Raw genomic sequence first — 19,611 nt, forward strand, 5'->3', positions numbered from 1 at the left:
TATGCTCCTCATGTAACTGACCAGGCTCCATGACCTGGTGACGTGACGTGATCAAGCATTTAAGGCTTTTATAGTTTCTTTAAAGCATTTTCAAAAAATGTACTATGCTGCATAAACCGTTTTGTTTCGCCCTCCTCCACCACGGTCAATTTTTGTACCGAGTCTTCACTATGACGTCATTGCCTCTGCCAGTCAAATGTAAACAAAGCAGTGATGGACATTCCCCTGCTGCGCTGAACTAAAACTACAAACATAACTTTGTTGCACTCGAAGCATTGCTGAAAAATCATCACAAAGAGAAAATAGAATGCAGGTAAGCTTCAAAAATGTGTGGATCTTTATTTATAAGGCAATGACGAGTTTTAACCTTTTGTGGATTGCAATCAAGTTGTAGACGGTAATCAGTGTTCTCCAAGAGGCAGCTTAAAAGGTTGCGTGAGTTTTTCTTTTGAGCGTGCTTTCAAAGGTCCTTTCAAGAAGGACATCATTGCTATTGGGTGAAACCGAAATTTTTACGCTTTGTGTCAGGAGTCAGAGGACATGATTATCCACAACGTCTTGACAGTCTGCGTCTCGCGTCTCTCCAGGTGTGCAGGCTACGGTGTGACCTGATTAGGATCAGACTGACTCTGGTCAAGTTCTCAGCCGTGCATAAGACTGCTTAGAAGTGCATATAAAAATACCATTGGTACCCTCCCTGGTTTGCGTGTGGTGCTTCCCCTCTCAAAGTTTTAAATCCATGGAACTCTATCAATCCCGAAATTCAGGCATGTCGGAGAGTTAGCCTTTTGACAATGACTTTGAGAGTTTGCCAATCGTGCTAAATGTACTCGTACGTATACAAACTTCTAAGTCTCAATTCAATATATCAGTAAAACGATTATTATCCGCGCAAGTTTTTAAAAACTCACGCAACCTTTTAAGCTGGCTCTTGGAGACCACTGATTACCGCTTACACTCTTGACGAAACCCAACCATTGACGGAAGGTCGCCACTCAAACCGACCCAACCTATTTAATTAACAGTTGCTCGACTCAGATTCGACACCTTCGGATTCCACGAACCAACCTCCTTACTGAGGTTTCGGGGATTCTTTAATCAATCAAGTGGCATTAAAGCATATTTTCATTTTCTATTTTCACCACATTGACTAATATTTGGGTTTAATTAGGGCTTACTTGAAGCAATGGACTCCCTCTACAGAAATTCGACCCTGTTTCTGACTGCGACCACAGCTCATTTTGGTGGCACTGTCTGCCTGGCTCTATATAATGTCCAAGAGGGCCAAGAGGGCCGCGAAGAGGGCCGCACCAAGGGCCGCGAAGAGGGCCGCACCAAGGGCCGCACCAAGGGCCGCGCCGAGGGCCGCACCCTGGGCTACGCGGAGGGCCGCGCAGATGGCATTTTAGAAGGCGTAAACCGGACGGACCACATTGTTCAGGAGGTCATTAGAGGCCTGGAAGCTTTCTTCCAGCAAGGAACCGCCGTTGCGGGAGGTTAGCTTTCTGGAAGGAGATCTCCACCTCCAATTTATTCTCAGTCAAACCAGCAGACTGATGTCTAATTAAACAGCAACTAATTGTTAACCAATACGATACAATGTCATTTCTTCAATAAAAGTTTTAAAAAGGCTTTAAGTGCATGCATGTTATTAGGAGTTATTTTATATTTTAATATGGTTGGAGTTGCTAAAATGATAAGTTTGTTTTTGAACCTTAATATACTGTAATTGAAAATATTTCACCACATTCAGCTTTGCATCTTAACAAAGGGAATATTATTTTTTAACCACATAAAGACATAAGGGTTATTTTTTTCCAGGTCAAAATATAGGTGTTGATTATTTACTAAGTTTGATTTTTAACCTTATTTTGGTTGATTATTTTCATCCATACTAAGGTTAAAAAGACTTTTTAACCATAATTAGGTTAAAAAGGTTTTAAAAGCATGTTCAGGTTAAATTAAATTTAACCATAATCTGGTTGAAAATCAAGAAAGGTACCTTAATGTGGTTGAAATAAAAAATCAACCACATTAAGGTTGAAAATCAAGGTGGGTACCTGTATGTGGTTGACATAAAATTAGAACCATGATGAGGATGAAGAAATGCCGAAAAAATGGTGGAATTAGAATCCCCTTTTACTATCTACTACAGCCATAGTATAGGCTTGATTTGTCTAAACAGAAAAGAACAAGAAAGCTAGGACTGAGTTTAGGAACGACTCATTTTGATTGATTTTGTGTAATAATTACCTTCATGATTTTGTGATGCTTGGAAGTTAATACGAAGATAGATATATAAGAACTAAGGTTAGTTAGTGTGTGGATCCTTATTTATAAGGCAATGACGAGTTTTAACCTTTTGTGGATTGCAATCAAGTGGCATTAAAGCTGTTTTCGCAATACGGACATCCTTGCTTTTCACTTTGAAAGTGGGATTGGAGATTGGTATTCCGGGTTTTCTAATTGATTTTTAGAATAACGAGCAAACTACAATAATGGTGTGTTTTCATCATCTTTTAAACCTGCCGTCTCAGAGAACTGGGTAAATTTAACACCATCTAGAGTCATGAGTGAAATCATACGTCGATTGTTATTATTTCAATGATCATGATCCTTGTCAAATCATATGTTGACGAACAACACGTGTTATCATTAACCAATTAAGCAAAACATAATTCGAAGTTCCGACTACTCTTCAAAATCAGTTTGATCACAAACAGAAAGGTTTTTGGTAACTATCTGTGAACTGAGTACGGGGTAAGCATCAAATCTATAACCAATAGTAACAAGTGTATTTAGGGTGGTTTTGTCTCATTTTGGAGTTGAGCTCCTTGAGTATTCTAGATATTTGGAAAATATGTCGCACCAGGAGAGCTCCGACCTTGGTACATCTATTTAGAGTTTCTGAAAATAACAACGAGAGGAAAATTGCATTGTTATGTAGTGATTGTTGGATTGTAAGAACATCAAGAAAAGCAAAATTGGTCTGTTCGACCAAGCGAGCCCCAACTAATGCACATTTCAAAGGTTCAAAAGGGCTAACAAATCAGGGTCACGATTTTGAGTGTTCAAAATTGCTTTTTGAGGTGTTGTTTTTCAACCACGAAAATTTGTACAGACATAAGTATATTTACAACGAGAAGAGAAGTATATGCGCAAGGGGTTCTTGTGATCCAATTTTAATTTGCTCAGATGTTCTGTTCAGTTAATAACAACAATTTCAGGATTTTTATTCTGATGCAATTTACCTTTCTCTTCCTTAAAGTGATTTCATGTTTGGCTCAAATGGTCCACTGAAAGCAGGGATGTCATTTCATTTTTTGACACTTTTGTCCACCCCAATCCAAAAATATCAAGAAATGCCCAAGGGTAAGGGTGCTCAAAGGTAGACAAAAGTGCCCAAAAATTCGAGACTTTAAAACTGCATAGCTAAAAAGGAAGTACCATAAACTGATTTTTATTTAATAACCAAGCTTTTTGATGGTGTCAATATCAAAATAAGCCTGTTTACGAGATTTCGATTTTTATATCTCCTAAAAGTAGCTAATACAAAAAATTGAAACATCTTGCCCAATTGCTAAAGTCTAAAAATGATGTATTTCCCCCATTTTTTTTATTGTTTTATAAATGATGCTAAACATGTTTAGGTAACTGAGATGAATGACGTTTGTTCAACTTTACAACTCTAAATTTTCTCAAAACGCAAAACAATGTATATGTATTGGTCAACCTAGGTCACGTTCGCCATGTAATGGCCAACCTAGATCACGGTCGCCATGTAATGGCCAACCTAGATCATGGTCGCCATGTATTACCTAGAAATAAAACAACGGTTGGTCTCGGTGGTAAGTCGTAGACTCTCTGCCTTTTATTCATAGATGAACATTGCTTTATATACAGAGAAGAGCATGCGCTTACGGCGCCTGTTCCAAGTCTGTCGCAACATGTTGGAACATAGAGTCCCTCTTTGGGATCAGGTTGTGGTTCTCTCATGACGATGCTTTGGTTCGTATACATATACTTTGAAAATCAAAACCATGAGTAAAGCAATTTGTCATCTTTCCAAAAAGGCCACTTTCTACTTTCTTTGTAATAGTAGCAATGGAGCTACGTTTTAACATTCAATGATTTCATTTGTTTGTTGATACAATGGTTAGTTAAAGAAATTGTATGATTTAAAGTCTCATCCATGAAGGAATTGGGTGTAGTCCTCAAAGATAATGGAGAGTTCGATGAGCATATTCAATTGAAAGTTGGTAAAGCTTTCCAAACACGTGATTGGATATATCAAACGTTTAAGTCCAGAGATAGTATCACGATGCTAACTCTGAACAAGTAGATTGTTCAGCCACATCTTGAATATGCTTCACCCATTTGGGCTCCAATGACTTCAGCAGGTTTGCAAAAGGTCGAGCAGATCCAAAGATGTTTTACTAGGAACACTGAGGATATGATAGAGCTCTCGTATTGGGAGAGGTTAGAAAGGTTGGGATTGTACAATACTCAGAGAAGGTACAAAAGGTATCTGATATTGTACTTCTACAAAAGCATCCATGAGCTTTGTCCCCACCCAGGTTTTAGGGTCAATTCTAGTGACCGTAGAGGTTTGATGTGCGTATTGAGAGCACCTTCAAGTCCTCGAGAATCCAGGCTAGTTCGAACAATGAAGTCCACTTCTCTTCTTTCTCGGGCTCCTTCATTGTTGAATTTGCTGCCTTCAAATATTCGTAGTGCGTATGTAGGCGTTGATCCAGTAGAAGGATTTAAGTCAGACTTGGACAAGACATTTTGACTAAAATTCCCAATCAACTTTATATTCAAGGGGTACCCAGATCAGCAAACGCTAAAATGAATAAATTTCTCGTCTTGAACTGCTGGTATTCCAATCCCGATAGTGGTAATGAAGCCCGCGAAAAAAAACCTGATTGCTTTTTTATCCAATTTTGGACAATTTTTACTATTGGATGCTTTTGGACATTCCAAGACACTTGTAGACATTTTGTCTTCTTGGTGTCCAAAAGCCAGCCTGATTTGCAATATTGCCTACCCTGGCTGCAAGAGAATATCCATTTTTTTTGTTCCATTTCCAGACATGCGAGTCCCAGAAAAAAACAAATCAGGATGAGGAAGTTCAAACTCTGTTGGATCTTTCAGATCTTGTGTTTTTGTCCATCTTTAATCTATTACCATTTGTTTCACTCAAATGCTGGCATGATCGAGAACAAGATGGAAATTACATCAATCGGAGTGAGTAACTTGAAGGGGACACCTTCAGCCTTACTCAAGGAAACATTAGACCCTGATCAAATTCACAGAGTTATACACTCAGCGTCAAAACTCTTCAGCCCCCAGCAAATTATTATGATTTGCCTTCGCAACTTTAGAACAGTTCAGTGAAACACTTGTCGAACTAAATATGTTTTTTAAGATTGTCAAGGAACAATGCTTATGCAAACTTTCAGCGGGATAGTTTAAAACGTATAAACTATAAAAACCAAAAAGTGAACTATGCCATTGACAAAAGTGTTCAGCCCCTTTAGTTTTTCTTAACTCTCAGTATACTTTAAGGATCTATGAGCTCATTTTTGTTACTGAAACGTGACGCCTTGTAACAATGGTACTCTGAGGGACAGTTCGACAACTATACTTCAGTGCTCATGCTTGGTACTCCCTTGCACGTTGTGGCCATGATAAATTTGAGATAGTTCTAGCATGCCAGTGATGTCATTAAGAAGTGAGGTCAGCAATGACCTTAGGACAAAGGCTGTGTAGCTGCATCACAGTGGCCTGGGCTATAAGAAGATTGCCAAGCAACTAAATTTGCCCAGAGCGACCGTCCAGAGCATCATTGTCAAGTAAACGACGACGGGATATGTGGAGAACCGCCCTCGATATGAACGGCCAAGGAATGTCGCACCCCGAATGGATCGACTAATAAACAGGCAAGTCTCCGACAACCCACAGACCACCATCAAGGACGTGAAAGCCAGCTTGGGTGAAGATGGACATGGTCTGACTAATCGCACGATCGGCCGTGCTATTCATAGATGGGGTCTGAAAGCCTGTCGTCCAAGACACACACTACTACACCAACCCCGACACCTCAAAGCTCGCCTCAAGTTTGCCAAAGACCACCTGGACAAGTCTGATACCTTCTGGCAGCAAGTGATTTGGTCAGATGAGACAAAGATTGAGCTATTTGGTCACAATGACAAACAAACGATTTGGCGGAAAACAGGTCAAGCCTTCCTACTTAAAAATACCATCCCTACAGTGAAGCATGGAGGTGGAAGCATCAAACTGTGGGCCCGTTTCTCTGCTAATGGCACAGGCAACCTTGTAAGGATCCATGGCAACATGAACAAGGAAGACTACGTCTGCATCTTGGAGGAAAATCTGGAGGAGTCAGCACACACTGTTGGACATGGCTACAACTGGGTGTTCCAACAGGATAATGACCCCAAGCACACAAGCCTGATTGCTCGGAAATGAATTGAGGAGAATGACATTGACCTCCTGCCATGGCCTTCTCAAAGTCCAGACCTAAACCCTATTGAGAACTTGTGGCGAAAGCTGAAGGTGAGGGTGAGAGCAAGGAAGCCAAAGAACTTGGACGAGCTGAAGTCCTTTTGCAAGAAGGAGTGGGCTCACATCCCTGTGAAAACATGATCGAACCTCGTCCTCAACTACAGAAGGAGGCCGACGTCTGCCATCCAGGCCAAGGGTCATGCCACCAAGTATAAATATGCAAAATGCAAAGGGGCTGAATACTTTTGTCAATGGCATGATTCCCTTTTTGGGTTATATGGTTTAACCGTTTTACACTATCCCGCTGAAAGTTTGCATAAACATTGTTCCATGGCAGTCCTAAAAAACATATATCGTGCGACAAGTGTTTCTCTGAACTGTTCTAAAGTTATGAAGGCAAATCATAATAATTTGCTGGGGGCTGAAGACTTTTGACGCTGAGTGTATATCCTTATATACCACAAAGTCTAGCGTTCGTAAATGTATGTAAGGATGATGTAATGGCTGGCGTTGTTGGCTGAGTGAGACAACCCTCCCACCTTAACACCCCAAATTCAAGTAATTTCTAACCTAGAATAGGGCGCATGGGTATTCAATGGTTTAACTGCAAATTTGTTTGGAAATTTCAGAAGACTCCTCCAAAAGTTACTAAAGTGGAGGTGAAGTTAAATGACACAATTCTCACATATAACCGAGTGCCCAAAAGCGGTTCCACAACCCTAATTTCCCTTTTAGAGGAACTTCATGGGAAGATACAGTAAGCACTGAAAATAAACAACACTACAATATAGAGTAGTTGATACCATTCTTTGAGCACTTAAAAGGTTAAAAAAGACAGTTGACTCACAACGAAAATTTTAGTGTCGATTCTCCGTTACACGTAAATCTCAAACAAATTGGCCCTTATTTCATTTATACCCTTTGTTTCAAATGTACCGTAAAAAAGATGCGGTTATCATTATCATTTTTTCCCTTCAACTAAATGTGCCCTATTTATACATAAACTAGCACATTACTGGCTCTTTTGTTCATTGAAGATGGAGATAAATATTATTGTATAGGAATAAAAAAGCCATTTTCATGGATCAGTTTTAAAAGAACTAGTGTTCAGTCAACAAGAATGGTTAATATCCCATTGAAGTTTATTGCAATTGTATTGAAATCGACCCTCATGCTTCCAAAAACAGATCTTTTGTGTTTTAAACAATGCCAAAGAATTTTCTTTGGAGTTTTTCATTAACTTTTTGGCAGAATTCGCTTGGGTATTATGACCAGGAAGTATTGGCTTCGTGACAACCAAGATCCCAAAATGATTTGCGATCACTTGACTCATACACTCCAATACGCCAGACAATTTGGCAAACCTACAATTGCCATTGGGCATGTGGCTTATGTCGATCCAGAAACCGATTGCAAAATTGCCAACTCAAGAATCATATATGTGAATCAAGTTCGTCATCCAGTCAGTGCATTCATATCAAACTACTATTACAGTAAGGAAATGTATTTGGTAAGTACTTAAACAATCTCCGATCTTTACGTACAGAACACGTAGAGTCCTGAATTAGCGTCTCTTAAATTATAATGATAGTTTTATCTTATGGAAGTCCCGAAATAATGGTTTCAGATCTCACTTATCAAAATGGCTTTTCTGAAATGGTTGTTTACAATGTTTTTAACGAACCCGTATTGTTTAGATACGACAGATCCCAATAGAGCAGGGATGTTAATTGCCGTGCTTATTGTTCACTTCTCTGCATCAGCTTGACAACGATTCCTGGAACATAGACAAACGGCTTAAGGAAGGAGATTGCAATACTCTGATCAAGTCAACCAGCGTTGTTTGCCGCTCCGTGAGCATGTCCTGATGCTCAAAAGGAACTGTATTTTAGACTCCATCAAAACTTTGCTGTGTGCCCACGCAAACGCCAGAAGATAGGTGCACACAGAATGAAGGTAGCCTTCGTGAAAAATTGAACAAGATTAGCAGCAGCAGACATGTATAATTTGGGCGATTGAATGTTTGACCCCATCGGTTGATCGATCTATAATTAAAGATGCATTAACGGATTTGTATCCTTTGGTACATCCTGATCTCCTCGCTTCTGCGTTTCGTTGCTTTATCTTTTCCGCTTCATGATTTTCATGTCGTTTTTCGGATGCATTATGATAAGTTGATATGGCACGTCAAAAAGTAGATCCAGGTCTTGAATAAGTATCTCCACCAAGGTGGTTTTGCACCTTAAATATGCGTTTCCCATAAAAATTTACGAACACAATTTGTGACTGCTGAATTCATTTTTTATGTCAAAATGTCTGAGAGAGAAATAGGAAAACGATGCTTATCTTTTTCCTTGCTCATTTTCGAGTTATTAGCCGATGCAAGGGAATGTACGTCATACTTTACAAAATATTTGGGCAGCGTTCGAGGTTGCCACTCTAAGACACCCTTGGACGAAAAATTGGTCTGGGATCGTTCATAAAAAACGATCCCAGTTTCCAATTATAGATGTATAGATTTATATAGAGAAATAGATGAACTATGGAGAGCAGGGATTGAAACGGGGCAATTAGATTAAAACTCATTTATGACTAGATGAGAACATAACATCTTTCTTCCCAGGGAGGGCCTTGATAGGTAATTACATAAATGACTAGAATTGATAACGTATGCGACTAGAATTCTTCATCCTATGTTGGGGTCTTCATTCAGGTGGCCCTGGTCTGATGGGCTGGAATTCGTCCGATGGGTGGATATTCGTCCGGTGGAGGATTCTTTCGTTCGGTGGGCGATTCTTCCGTTCAATGGACGATTCTTCCGTCCTTGGGCCATGTAGGTCGGCTGAAATCGACTGTGCCATGTTAGATGGTCGTGAGCCGGTTTCTAACTAGTTATTTAATGGCTTGAGGTTGAGGTATTTATATAGAGAAATAGATGAACTATGGAGAGTAGGGATTGAAACGGGGCAAGCTGACTTAGACACATTGATGACCAAATGAGAACATAACACTAACTGTATACATCTAGATTTGTCAAGGATAGAACGGCAACAAGTTATACAAAGTTGAAGCTCGATTTAAAACAAAGGAAGAATGTCTGCTTTTCAATAGTTTTTCAGCTAGCGGTTGTGCTTATGGTGCATTTCGCAAGAGAAAGTCTATTGCTGATACTTTGCCTAATCAGGACTATTCAGGTTAGGACAAAGAGAATGAAGACATTTGAAGACATAAAGGATTTGATAACGTTCGTTCTTTCTCTGGAAACTATATAATCCCAAGGTCTGAAGTCTTTTCTAATGGCTCAAATTAGACATAACTTCAATGAATAACCCCTCCGCGCACAATTGGGCCCAGATTATGAAAGCATATTCAAGATGTGGTTGGATTATGGATTTGAAAAGGGTTTTCATGGTAAATACGTCCCTGGATTTAAACGTTCAGTAAATCCAAAGTTTGGAAAGCCTTAATCACCTTAGATTTATTGGTCTCCTCAAATTTGCCATTGTCTTTTTCAAATATCTGATATTGTGCATTTTCAAAAGCATTAATGAGCTAATTCCTCCCAATCCAGGATTTAGGGTCAATTGTAGCGACCAAAGAGGCTTAAAGTGCGTTTTGAGAGCACCTTCAAGCACTCGAGAATCCAGGCTAGTTAAAACAATGAAGTCCAACTCTCTTCTTTCTCGGGCTCCTTCATTGTTGAATTTGCTGCCTTCAAATATTCGTAGGGCTTTTGTAGGCGTTGATCCAGTAGGAGGATTTAAGTCAGACTTGGACAAGTTTTTGACTAAAATTCCGGATCAACCTTATATTCAAAGGTTAGCCAGATCAGCCAATTCAAATTGGTTGGTCGATCAAATAATATGTGTGAATAAAAGTCAAGTAAAATCAATAATCTTCTCGTCTTGAACTGCTGGGATTCCAATCCCGGTAGCGGTAAGGAAGTCCGAAAAAAATTGCCCAGGCACCAAATGCCATTATTGTAGTGTGGCTTTGACCTTTTAACATTCAAAATGTATTAATTATCTTTGTTTTGACTTTTCAAAAGCTGTATTGCATCAAGATAATGAATTGCGATCTCAAAAACACATTTCAGTGCATATCTTGCAAATTAAAAACTTTAGTGAAATGATGTGTTTATTTTCTATAAAGGCTAGTTGCTACTTCAAATTCATGTATTTTAAGAAGGCTCAGATTTTAGTTATTATTGATTTTATTGGCTGGTTAACATCTAGGTCAGGTAAAGAAATTACATGTTCTAGGGTTTAAAAGTTTTCGCTAGTCAACCCCCTTTTGGACAATTGTACTTAATTTTGGACACAATGTGCACATTTTTTCCACTTTTGTCTTTTTTGTCCACTTTTGGACACTTATTGGACACTAATTCTCAAAATCGCTCACCCTGGTAATCGACTTAGGACTCGGAGAGTCGGTAATTGCTCGGCATTTTTCTGGGTCAGTCTTTTGCGTTGATTATATAACCAGCAAATTCAACTTCCGATCCTGCTTGAATGTTTTCCTTTGAGAGGTTGATCCCATGGTCGTAATATCTTACCAGAACATCTTTGACATGTTGGCTAAGAACTTCAATGTTGGGGGCAAAAATGAGGATGTCATCGATTATCTTACGAATACCTTTAAGGTTTTCAAGAGCTTGATCTCCTCGGAGGAAATATTCGTCACCACTCGCATTAAGCCCTGCAATATCTAAAGCAGGGGCCAAATGGGGCTAGAAAAGTGGTTAGATCCCATGAATCAACATCCAAAGAGATCTGCCAATAACCCTACTTGGCATCCAAAGTCATGACAGTTTTAGAATCAGGAGGGATTGATGACACGATTTCGCTCGGACTTGGAAACGAGTGAACCGGCCTCTTAACAAATATATTCAGGGCGGAGAAGTCTGTGACCATTATGACATCTTGTCCATTCGCTTTTGGAAGAAACATAACCGGACTTATCCATTCCGTCGGCCAAGTCACGGGCTCAATGATAGATTAAGATTTTCAGATTTAACTTGTTGTCTGACTCAGATAGATGGAAATGAGCTTGGGGGATCGGAATCGATGTGAGCCTTTTTGAAGGCGTTTTGACTGAATCTTTACACTGGAGGATTTTCATATGTGGGCCCTTCATCGCTCTGAGGTCAGTCCTGTTGTGAAAAACAGCATCAAACTCCTTGAAAAGAAACTCGAAAAGGACCCAGAACATTTTGGGGAAAAGACAAAACTCCCAAGGAAATGAGATTGTGCCATACAAGAAACAATGAATTTTTGATGGCGGGAGTGACAAACGCTCGAACTTTTCCAGTTTTGTCTTCAAGCTGAATCTCAAGAGGAACAGATCCCAGGCATTTCAAAGAGGTAGCAATTACCGCCTTGATTGTGCACTTTGTCGAGGAATCGGCTGAAATGCCGTTGTTTCTCACCAGATCATGGGATATAATAGGCTCAGTAGCGAATGGGTTACCAGAGCGTGGCACCTCTTGAACTTGAACTAAAGGAGTGGGTTGTACTTGCATGGCGTTAATCGTAATGATTTAGGATGCGATTTCCACTTGGTAAACATTGGATTGCCGTGGAAATGGTTCCGAACTTCTCTACGTGGATCGAGGGCTTGAACGTCCACGATCTTGAGATTTCGACCGTGGATGAAATTTCTGATTACTCCTGCAGACGGGTGCACTGTGCCATTTTTTGTTACATTTGTGACAGACAAGATCTCTGGCAAAGCATTCGCCCTTATCATATTAATCCTTACGTCCACATCTGTGGCAAGAATCGGACAGATCAGCTCTTACTTTGGAATAATTACCTCACCCACCTTTGATTTCTTGTACGAAAATATTGCCGCCACCGAAACGTCAGCCGAATTGAATAAAGTCTCCTGAACTTTATTTGATTATTCCCAGGTTGCAGCGATTCTGTGGAACTCTGCTCGCGTTGAAGTCTCGTACTTATATGACCAATTACAAACTGAGAGTAAGGTGGTTCAGGAGGTCAAGTCGAATCCGAAGGTCTTTTTCTCTCATGCGACCCCTCAGTTCCATTCACGATGTCAAGTCAGGTGTTCCCCAGGCCTTCATTATAGGGCCCCTCTTTTTTATAATATTCGTTGCCACGCTTCAAAAGCATAATATTACTGCCAGTCTCTCTTGTTATGCTGACGATACAAAGTTAGTTTCTGGTAGGAATGGCCAAGATTCCATTAGCCTGGCAAAGGACCTAGACAGAATCTATTCTTGGGTAACTGAGAGTAATATGGCCCTTTGGCGTTTGGTTCAACTCCTTTAAATACCCCACTCGTAGATAATGGAGGTAAATATATTGAGCAGGTCTAATCTATGAAAGATTTAGGTGTAGTGCTCCAAAATAATGGAAAGTTCGATGAGCATATTCACCCAAGTACTTTTGATTTCCATTTTTCTCTATTCCAATTTTAGCTGAGATTCCACTGTCTAATTCAATACATGAATCCAAGAAAAGCTATTTAACTTCAAAAATGCAGCAATGGCGCAGGTGAAATTTTCAAACACATGGAAATATATGGTGACTCTCGCTTAAGCCAGAGACTCTTAAGAGAGGAAACAACACGGCTTTCCTTTGCCCGCCAAGTTTGGCCATTGTGTTTAATTAAGACAGTAGCTCTAGCATCAATAAAACAAGATTGCCCAAGCTCTGCATTGCATTTAAGTGGTTTTTAGTAATTAAGAATCTCTTTCATATTTAGCTCTCTTTGAATACCAAATACTTCTACATTAAATTTAAAATTCAAAAGAATAAATGAAAAAAAACATGAACATCAAATTGATTAAAAGCAATCAAGTTGTCTTTAAAATCAGCGAAGTGTTGCCCAGACCTTTCTCAAAAACACTCAAAGAAAGATAATCAACAACAAGAATCATTTTGTCAGTTGATGAGAAACTTACGTTGACAAATAACAAAAGAAAGGCATGAAATAGTCAATAAAAGTTCATGTACATAAATATTAATATATTAGAATATGTGGGATGAACAATTGATAATTTTGCTTTAATACACCTATTTGATAAAAGAAACATCATGCATTGGTGAAAAATGGATAAGCTATCTTTGATATTTCTACTTATTAGAAAGTTTAAGTAAAAGCTAGGCATTATATAAGGGACACAAAGAAATACCAAAGCCTAGTCCACTAGGTTTCAATTTGAATTTCGTACAGGGTGCAGGAGGGAATTTTTCCGTCAGGGAGTTCCGCTAGAAAATGGGGTGTAATCCTGAGCAAACAACTAAAAGAAAAAAATCTTTAACAAAAACCTCTTCCAAGTGTTCCATCAACAACTTTTATTTTATGTGGCCTCCGTCAGCTACAATTACGACCTCCAAACGTGACTGAATCCTGGTGCATGTCTTCATAATGTAGTCTAGGGGCATCTCATTCCAATGTTTCTCAATGCTGGCCTTCAGCATGTTTATATTGGGATGGGAGGTCCTTCCTACCTTCTCCTTGAGATGGAATAGCTCAAGGGGTTCAAACCAGGCGATGGTGGAGGCCACATCTCCTTGGACAGAAAATTAGCCATGTACCTCTTGCAAAATGTTTGGGCCCTGATGGATGGATGTGCGGGGGTATCATCTTTTGTCCACACATAGTTCCTCAACGGGTAATTGGCCATCAACCAGGGCAATTTGGTCTACCTTAACAATTTGTAGAGGGCCTCATCACTGCTCTTTTCATGTGGACGAAAAAAGTGGGCTGGCATGACCTTGCCCATCAGACGCCTTGACACCGAGGACCATCATCTGAGCAGGATTTTTGATGCGTAAGCTTCCCATAACACCTTGGGATGTTTCATCCAGGTAACGGTCAATTCTCCGGTTGAGGACTTGACTGGACTGTGAAAATTTTCTTGTTTCAGAAAATTTTGGCAGTTCAACCAATTGATTAACAAAACGAAATCTTTCAAGTCTCTCAGTTTTCAAGGGCGTCCAAGCTAAGCTTTGAAGCCTTTGAAGTCCTCGTCAACGGCCTTCCTGATAGAGCTCTTGTCCACATTCACCTGCACATGAAGATTGTTGGGTCGGCATGAATTTTGGCCATTAAAGTCACTAGAAAGTCGTCATCCCACTTCCTTTTTGGCTGATGATGCCTTCTCCATTATGTATTGTGGTCCTGACTTTGAGCTCAGTGCTCAGAGATCAAGACAATGTCTGCTATGTTGTTTGCCTTGATTCCCGCGTGAAGCAGATCCGACACCTTTTGCCTTTTTAATTGTTGAGAGCTCATATCGATTTTGATTTGACTTTTATGCAAATGCAAGATGAAGGGGCACGTTTGGCCTTTGTTGTTCCTTTCTGAGCTTTGCTATTCATGGCCAAACGAAGCAAGAAACATGATATGAAATTGGCGGAAAAATTCCTCTCCCGCACCCTGCACTCCAATAAACTTGTTTTTTAGCAAAATCTCTAATGCTTTGTGTCCTTGCTTAAGCACACTGACTAGAAATTGGAACCAATTTCATCCACATTAGTACCAAATCTGGCATGACATTTTAAGACAGCCCCTATTCAAGAAAGCAGCCCTTTTAACGCTAAACAACGATAGCTTCTGAAATTGATGACTTAAACTTGAAACTGATGTGGAGGTACATTTCTGTTTCAGACGCAAAATCGTACGGACGAATTCTTCCAACCCTTCAAGAATGTAGAGGATTACGCTATTCCTCCCACATCAAGGATGCATCACTACATGAGGTTCTGCGGATACGGTGACATTTGTTGGAATCCCAGCAATGACCCAAGCCACTTAATTTCTCTTGCCAAAGCTAACATCGAGAAAAACTACCCCGTGGTGGGCATTCTGGAAGAGCTTGACCTCTCAATGAAAGTCTATGAGGCTATCTTGCCGCAGTACCTTTTGGGCATCTCTCAATTGTATCGGTCTATGCCAGGGAACAAATCCCGACTCAATGGGGTCTCATATAAACCACCAAGTTCGGAGCAGTGGGAGATTTTGAGCCGTAAATTGCAATTTGATATAGAATTTTACAATTATTTGAGACAACGCTTGCACTTTCAAGCTCATGCTTTCAAGTTCAAATAAAGGACATCATGTTCGTGGTTCGAGACAACTTGAGGAGATGCCAAAAATGCATTGATGTCGTGGGAGAGCATGTTGAAAAATCATGTTAAGTACCTTTTTGTGATTTGTCCCATTACCGAGTTACATGGTCATTTTGCATTTTAGGAAATAATGAGGCGATAAGAGGTATTTACCATTCATGCAAAAATCGTACTTTTATGCCGAGTGCAATATAAATGAATTCTATGATAGCTACGAGTATTCGGGCACACGTTTTGACCCAGCATAAAGGCTGATTTTGTTACGTGTCTATGTGTACATGTAAAATGCATGGAGACCCTTGCTCGGGCGTTCAGTTGTGAATTTATCTTGTATCGGATGGGAATTAAGTTAGTGATATTTTCTTCCTAAGATCAAATAGATATGAGTTGAAGGAATTCATATGCCAAATTTCAGCATCATCGGGGCTTTAGTTTGAACTAAAGACGCAAAACATGTATTAAGCATCTTTAGTTTGAACTAAGGCAAGTCAGAGGAAAGAAAGTTGACGCGAGTTCACATATTGTAACAATGACTGCCGTACGCCTTAAATTGCCCTTGGTTGTACAAAAATCATTCAATTGCTTCGAAATGCACAACTAAGCTTCAAATTGCACAACTAAGCTTCAAATTGCAATATGCAAAGCTATTCACATTGACTTCGCTGAATCCGGAAGATACACATTTTGTTGGAATTAATGACCAATCATGGTTGACTTTTCTCCCAAATAGTCATTGAGTTTAAAAAGTAGACCCCTTGATGTCAAATCGACAGATGGAGACCTTATTTTTTTCTCGTGACCATTGGGCTTCAAAAGCAGCCGCTCTTGGATATTTTGCCGTCGGGAGAAGAAACTTGGCAATACTGCTCCAAGGTATAATTTTGTAATCCGGTGTTTCGTCTTAACTGAAGTCCTCCCACCAATTTAAATGAAAGCAATATTTTACAGAAGCAATCAATTCATTTTTGAACATCATTTCAGTTACTTATCATTTTTTTATTATTTCAGATTGAAAAATGTAAAAAAACTGTTTGTACAAATATGATAAACAAAAATTGATTGAAGGATAAAAGAATTAAGTGGTCAAGAATGATAAAATAGTTGACTAAAAATCACAAAGAATATGACTAGAATTTGTTCAGTAAACATGGGAGGGGAATTGCAGATAGTGCATAGACAGGTGTGTAGAGGTAAATGATGAAATTATTGCAGTAGAGTGGGTGGGTCAGATTAAACAGATGTTTTGTCAGCTCCCATCGTTGGTGGCATTTGGTTGGGAGCAGGACAAAGGTGCGTGACCACCAATACTCTGAAGGGATGTCAGGCCAAGGACAATAGGGTGTTAACAAGTCCTTGACTGAGAAGGACAACTTGTGTCCGGACATCACCTCCGGAAAGGTCAGGTTCCCAACATTGTTGGACACTAACCTTGCCAGCCCGATGGTGAGGGGCTTTGTTTCGCATAGAAAATGCGTCCATGCATAATTGGCATATTGGGGCACGCAGAGGTATCGTTTAAGGAATTTGGTAAATGTGGCATCGGCGGATTTGAGGGCGGATTGGGCGGAGTTGGGAAGCCAGAGGTGAAGGCCGTAGAGGAAAATTGGTTGATGTAAGTTCGCGGAAGAGTTGAAGAACTATTGGAAGGGGAAGATTCTTGATGGGTAGTCTCTTGCATATGTATCCGATCCTGGCCCTGGCCTTGGTTATTGCGGACTGGAGGTGGTTGGTGAAGGAGGGTTGGTTGGAGAAGGTGAAAACGACATAGTTGAAGTGCTTGACGATTTCAGTCGGACTATTGTTAATATGGAAGGAGGTGGGAGGCAGAAGAACTTTATGCAAAAACATGGCCTTCGTCTTGATCTATTGAATTGAAGTGAAGGCCGTTCTCTCGGCAATAACCGTGGAGGGCATTAATGGTACTTTGCAATTCTCCGGCTGAATCAGCCAAGAGAACCAGGCCGTCGGCATATTGAAGATATTGAACCAGAAAATGGTCGATGGTGGGGCCTTGATGTTTGAGGGCTTCGGGCAAGTCGGATACATAAAGATTGAAAATAATTGGTGATGGTGGATCCCCCTGCGGAAGGCCAACGGAAGTGAAATAACAGGGGGATAGGTCCTCACCAGAACGAATGGAGCATCTGAGTCCCGCATAGATGTAGGACAGCAGGACACAGATCGGACGCGGATCTCCCAACAATTGGAGTTTGAGGAATAACCGTGTTCGGTATACCATGTCGAGTGCTTTGGAGAAATCAACAAAGCATCCATACACTCTCCTCTTATTGCTGATGTTCAAGTGCACAATTTCATAAAGGAGAGTGGTGGTTGAGCGGCTTCTCCGGAAACCAAATTGGAACTGTGGAAGGGGATCTCTATCCTCGGCTAATCCGGAGAAGCGGGCAGCTAAGAGGGTGGGCATCATCTTCAAGAAGGGGTTCTCTGGAATGTCCCTGGGCCCCTTCTTGTGAATGAAGATGATGGCTGACTCCATCCAGGATGGTGGGAAGAAGGGAGAATGGAGGGTGAGGCTGAAAAGATCTTGGAGGAGTGGCTTGGCTCGGGTCCAAAGAAGTGAAAGTTGGAAAGGAGAGACTTCAGATGTTGAGGGGGCTTTATTCTTCATCTTCTTGAAGGCCACGTACATCTCAGGTTCCGTGAAGAGGTGAAAAGAAGGACAGTGTTCTTCTAAGCAGCCCTGGACCTCCTTCACTACTGTTTCTGACGTACACAATTGATGGTCTCTAGATTGTTCGCAAAGGCCAGTTATCTTGGAGAATATGGTTTACGACGAGGTCCAGTCATCAAAATCTCGAATATCAGCCTCACTATCTAGGACAGGTGGAGGGCGAGCCAAAGATAAAAAGTCGGATTGGATTGTTGAGGAGCCATGATCGTAGAATTGGATTGTCTAGATCGGATATTTCTTGCTTCTGACGCCCTAAGTAACCATTGTTGGATAATTCCGATTTTGTCCTCGGTACTGGATAAGAGTTCATTGGCTTTTTGCAACAATATTTGGTGAGCCTTCATTATCAACGAGGTATACGGGTTCAATGCATCTGTCTTCAATTGCAATTCTCCTTTCATCGGATACGGCAGTGAGATCGAGATCGGTCACTTCTTCATATACTCGTAATACAGCCTTGAGGGTTTTATGAGCATGTAGAGAGAGAGAGCTCTTTCGCACAACGTTTAGCCTCAGCCAAGGATCCAAAGCTATAATCGGTGTCTGACATTTCGGATATGATGATGGGAGAAGTTAAGGGAGAGGCGTGGGATGGGCGGTAACTCCAGTTTGGCAATGTTCATAGGGGTCGAGCTGCCGACTGCGCCATGGAAGATGTGCAAAGGCTAGTCCATTTTGCACTTTTAGGCACGAGACACCAAGTTAACAACGTGCGTATGTATTTCGTGATACCCTCTCTCATCTCAGTTGAAGGTATCGATATGAGACAAGGTGTAGAGTTCGGTAAGAGAAGTACGGATATTAGAAGCGACTGAAATGATGGTGTATCAGTGATCAACACCACGAACACTAAACGTGCACAACAACCAAGGAGCAATAGAGGAAGTCACACCTTGGTTTGAAATTCCTGGGAGATACTACTTTTTTGTAGACTAGTTTCAACAACAGGATTCAAAATGTTCTGAAGCCATTATAGTCGGCTATGTTATCATTTGCACCATTTTCTTCAACCATATATCTACTTATATAATATTTATACACCTACTCTTGTTTATTTTACCAGTTGATGGGACTGAGAGTCGCAAGAGATTAATGTGTAATGCAAGCCGATTTCTCTCACCATCTTGAACATTGCAAAGGTGTTTGAGAAGATCATGAAGTTCAAACTTGTACAGTTTTTTAAATCCATGATGTCCATACCCTACTTAGAACGGATTCCGAGCGCATTTTAGCATGGTTACCCAACTGATTGAACGTATTAAACGTATTATTGATTATTGAGGAACT

General features: G+C 40.4%; 1 protein-coding gene across 1 annotated transcript; it reads left to right on the forward strand.

The window, feature by feature from the left end:
* The first annotated feature begins 194 nt into the window (after nt 1-194).
* Nucleotides 195-1,640, forward strand: LOC131890459 (uncharacterized). The gene is made up of 2 exons (XM_059239800.1): nt 195-313; nt 1,172-1,640. The coding sequence occupies exons 1-2, from the start codon at nt 308-310 to the stop codon at nt 1,499-1,501; spliced, it is 336 nt and encodes a 111-aa protein (XP_059095783.1). The 5' UTR covers nt 195-307; the 3' UTR covers nt 1,502-1,640.
* The last annotated feature ends 17,971 nt before the right edge of the window (nt 1,641-19,611 follow it).

The sequence above is a fragment of the Tigriopus californicus genome, chromosome 11, assembly GCF_007210705.1.
Source record: "Tigriopus californicus strain San Diego chromosome 11, Tcal_SD_v2.1, whole genome shotgun sequence".
Classification (NCBI taxonomy): domain Eukaryota; kingdom Metazoa; phylum Arthropoda; class Copepoda; order Harpacticoida; family Harpacticidae; genus Tigriopus; species Tigriopus californicus.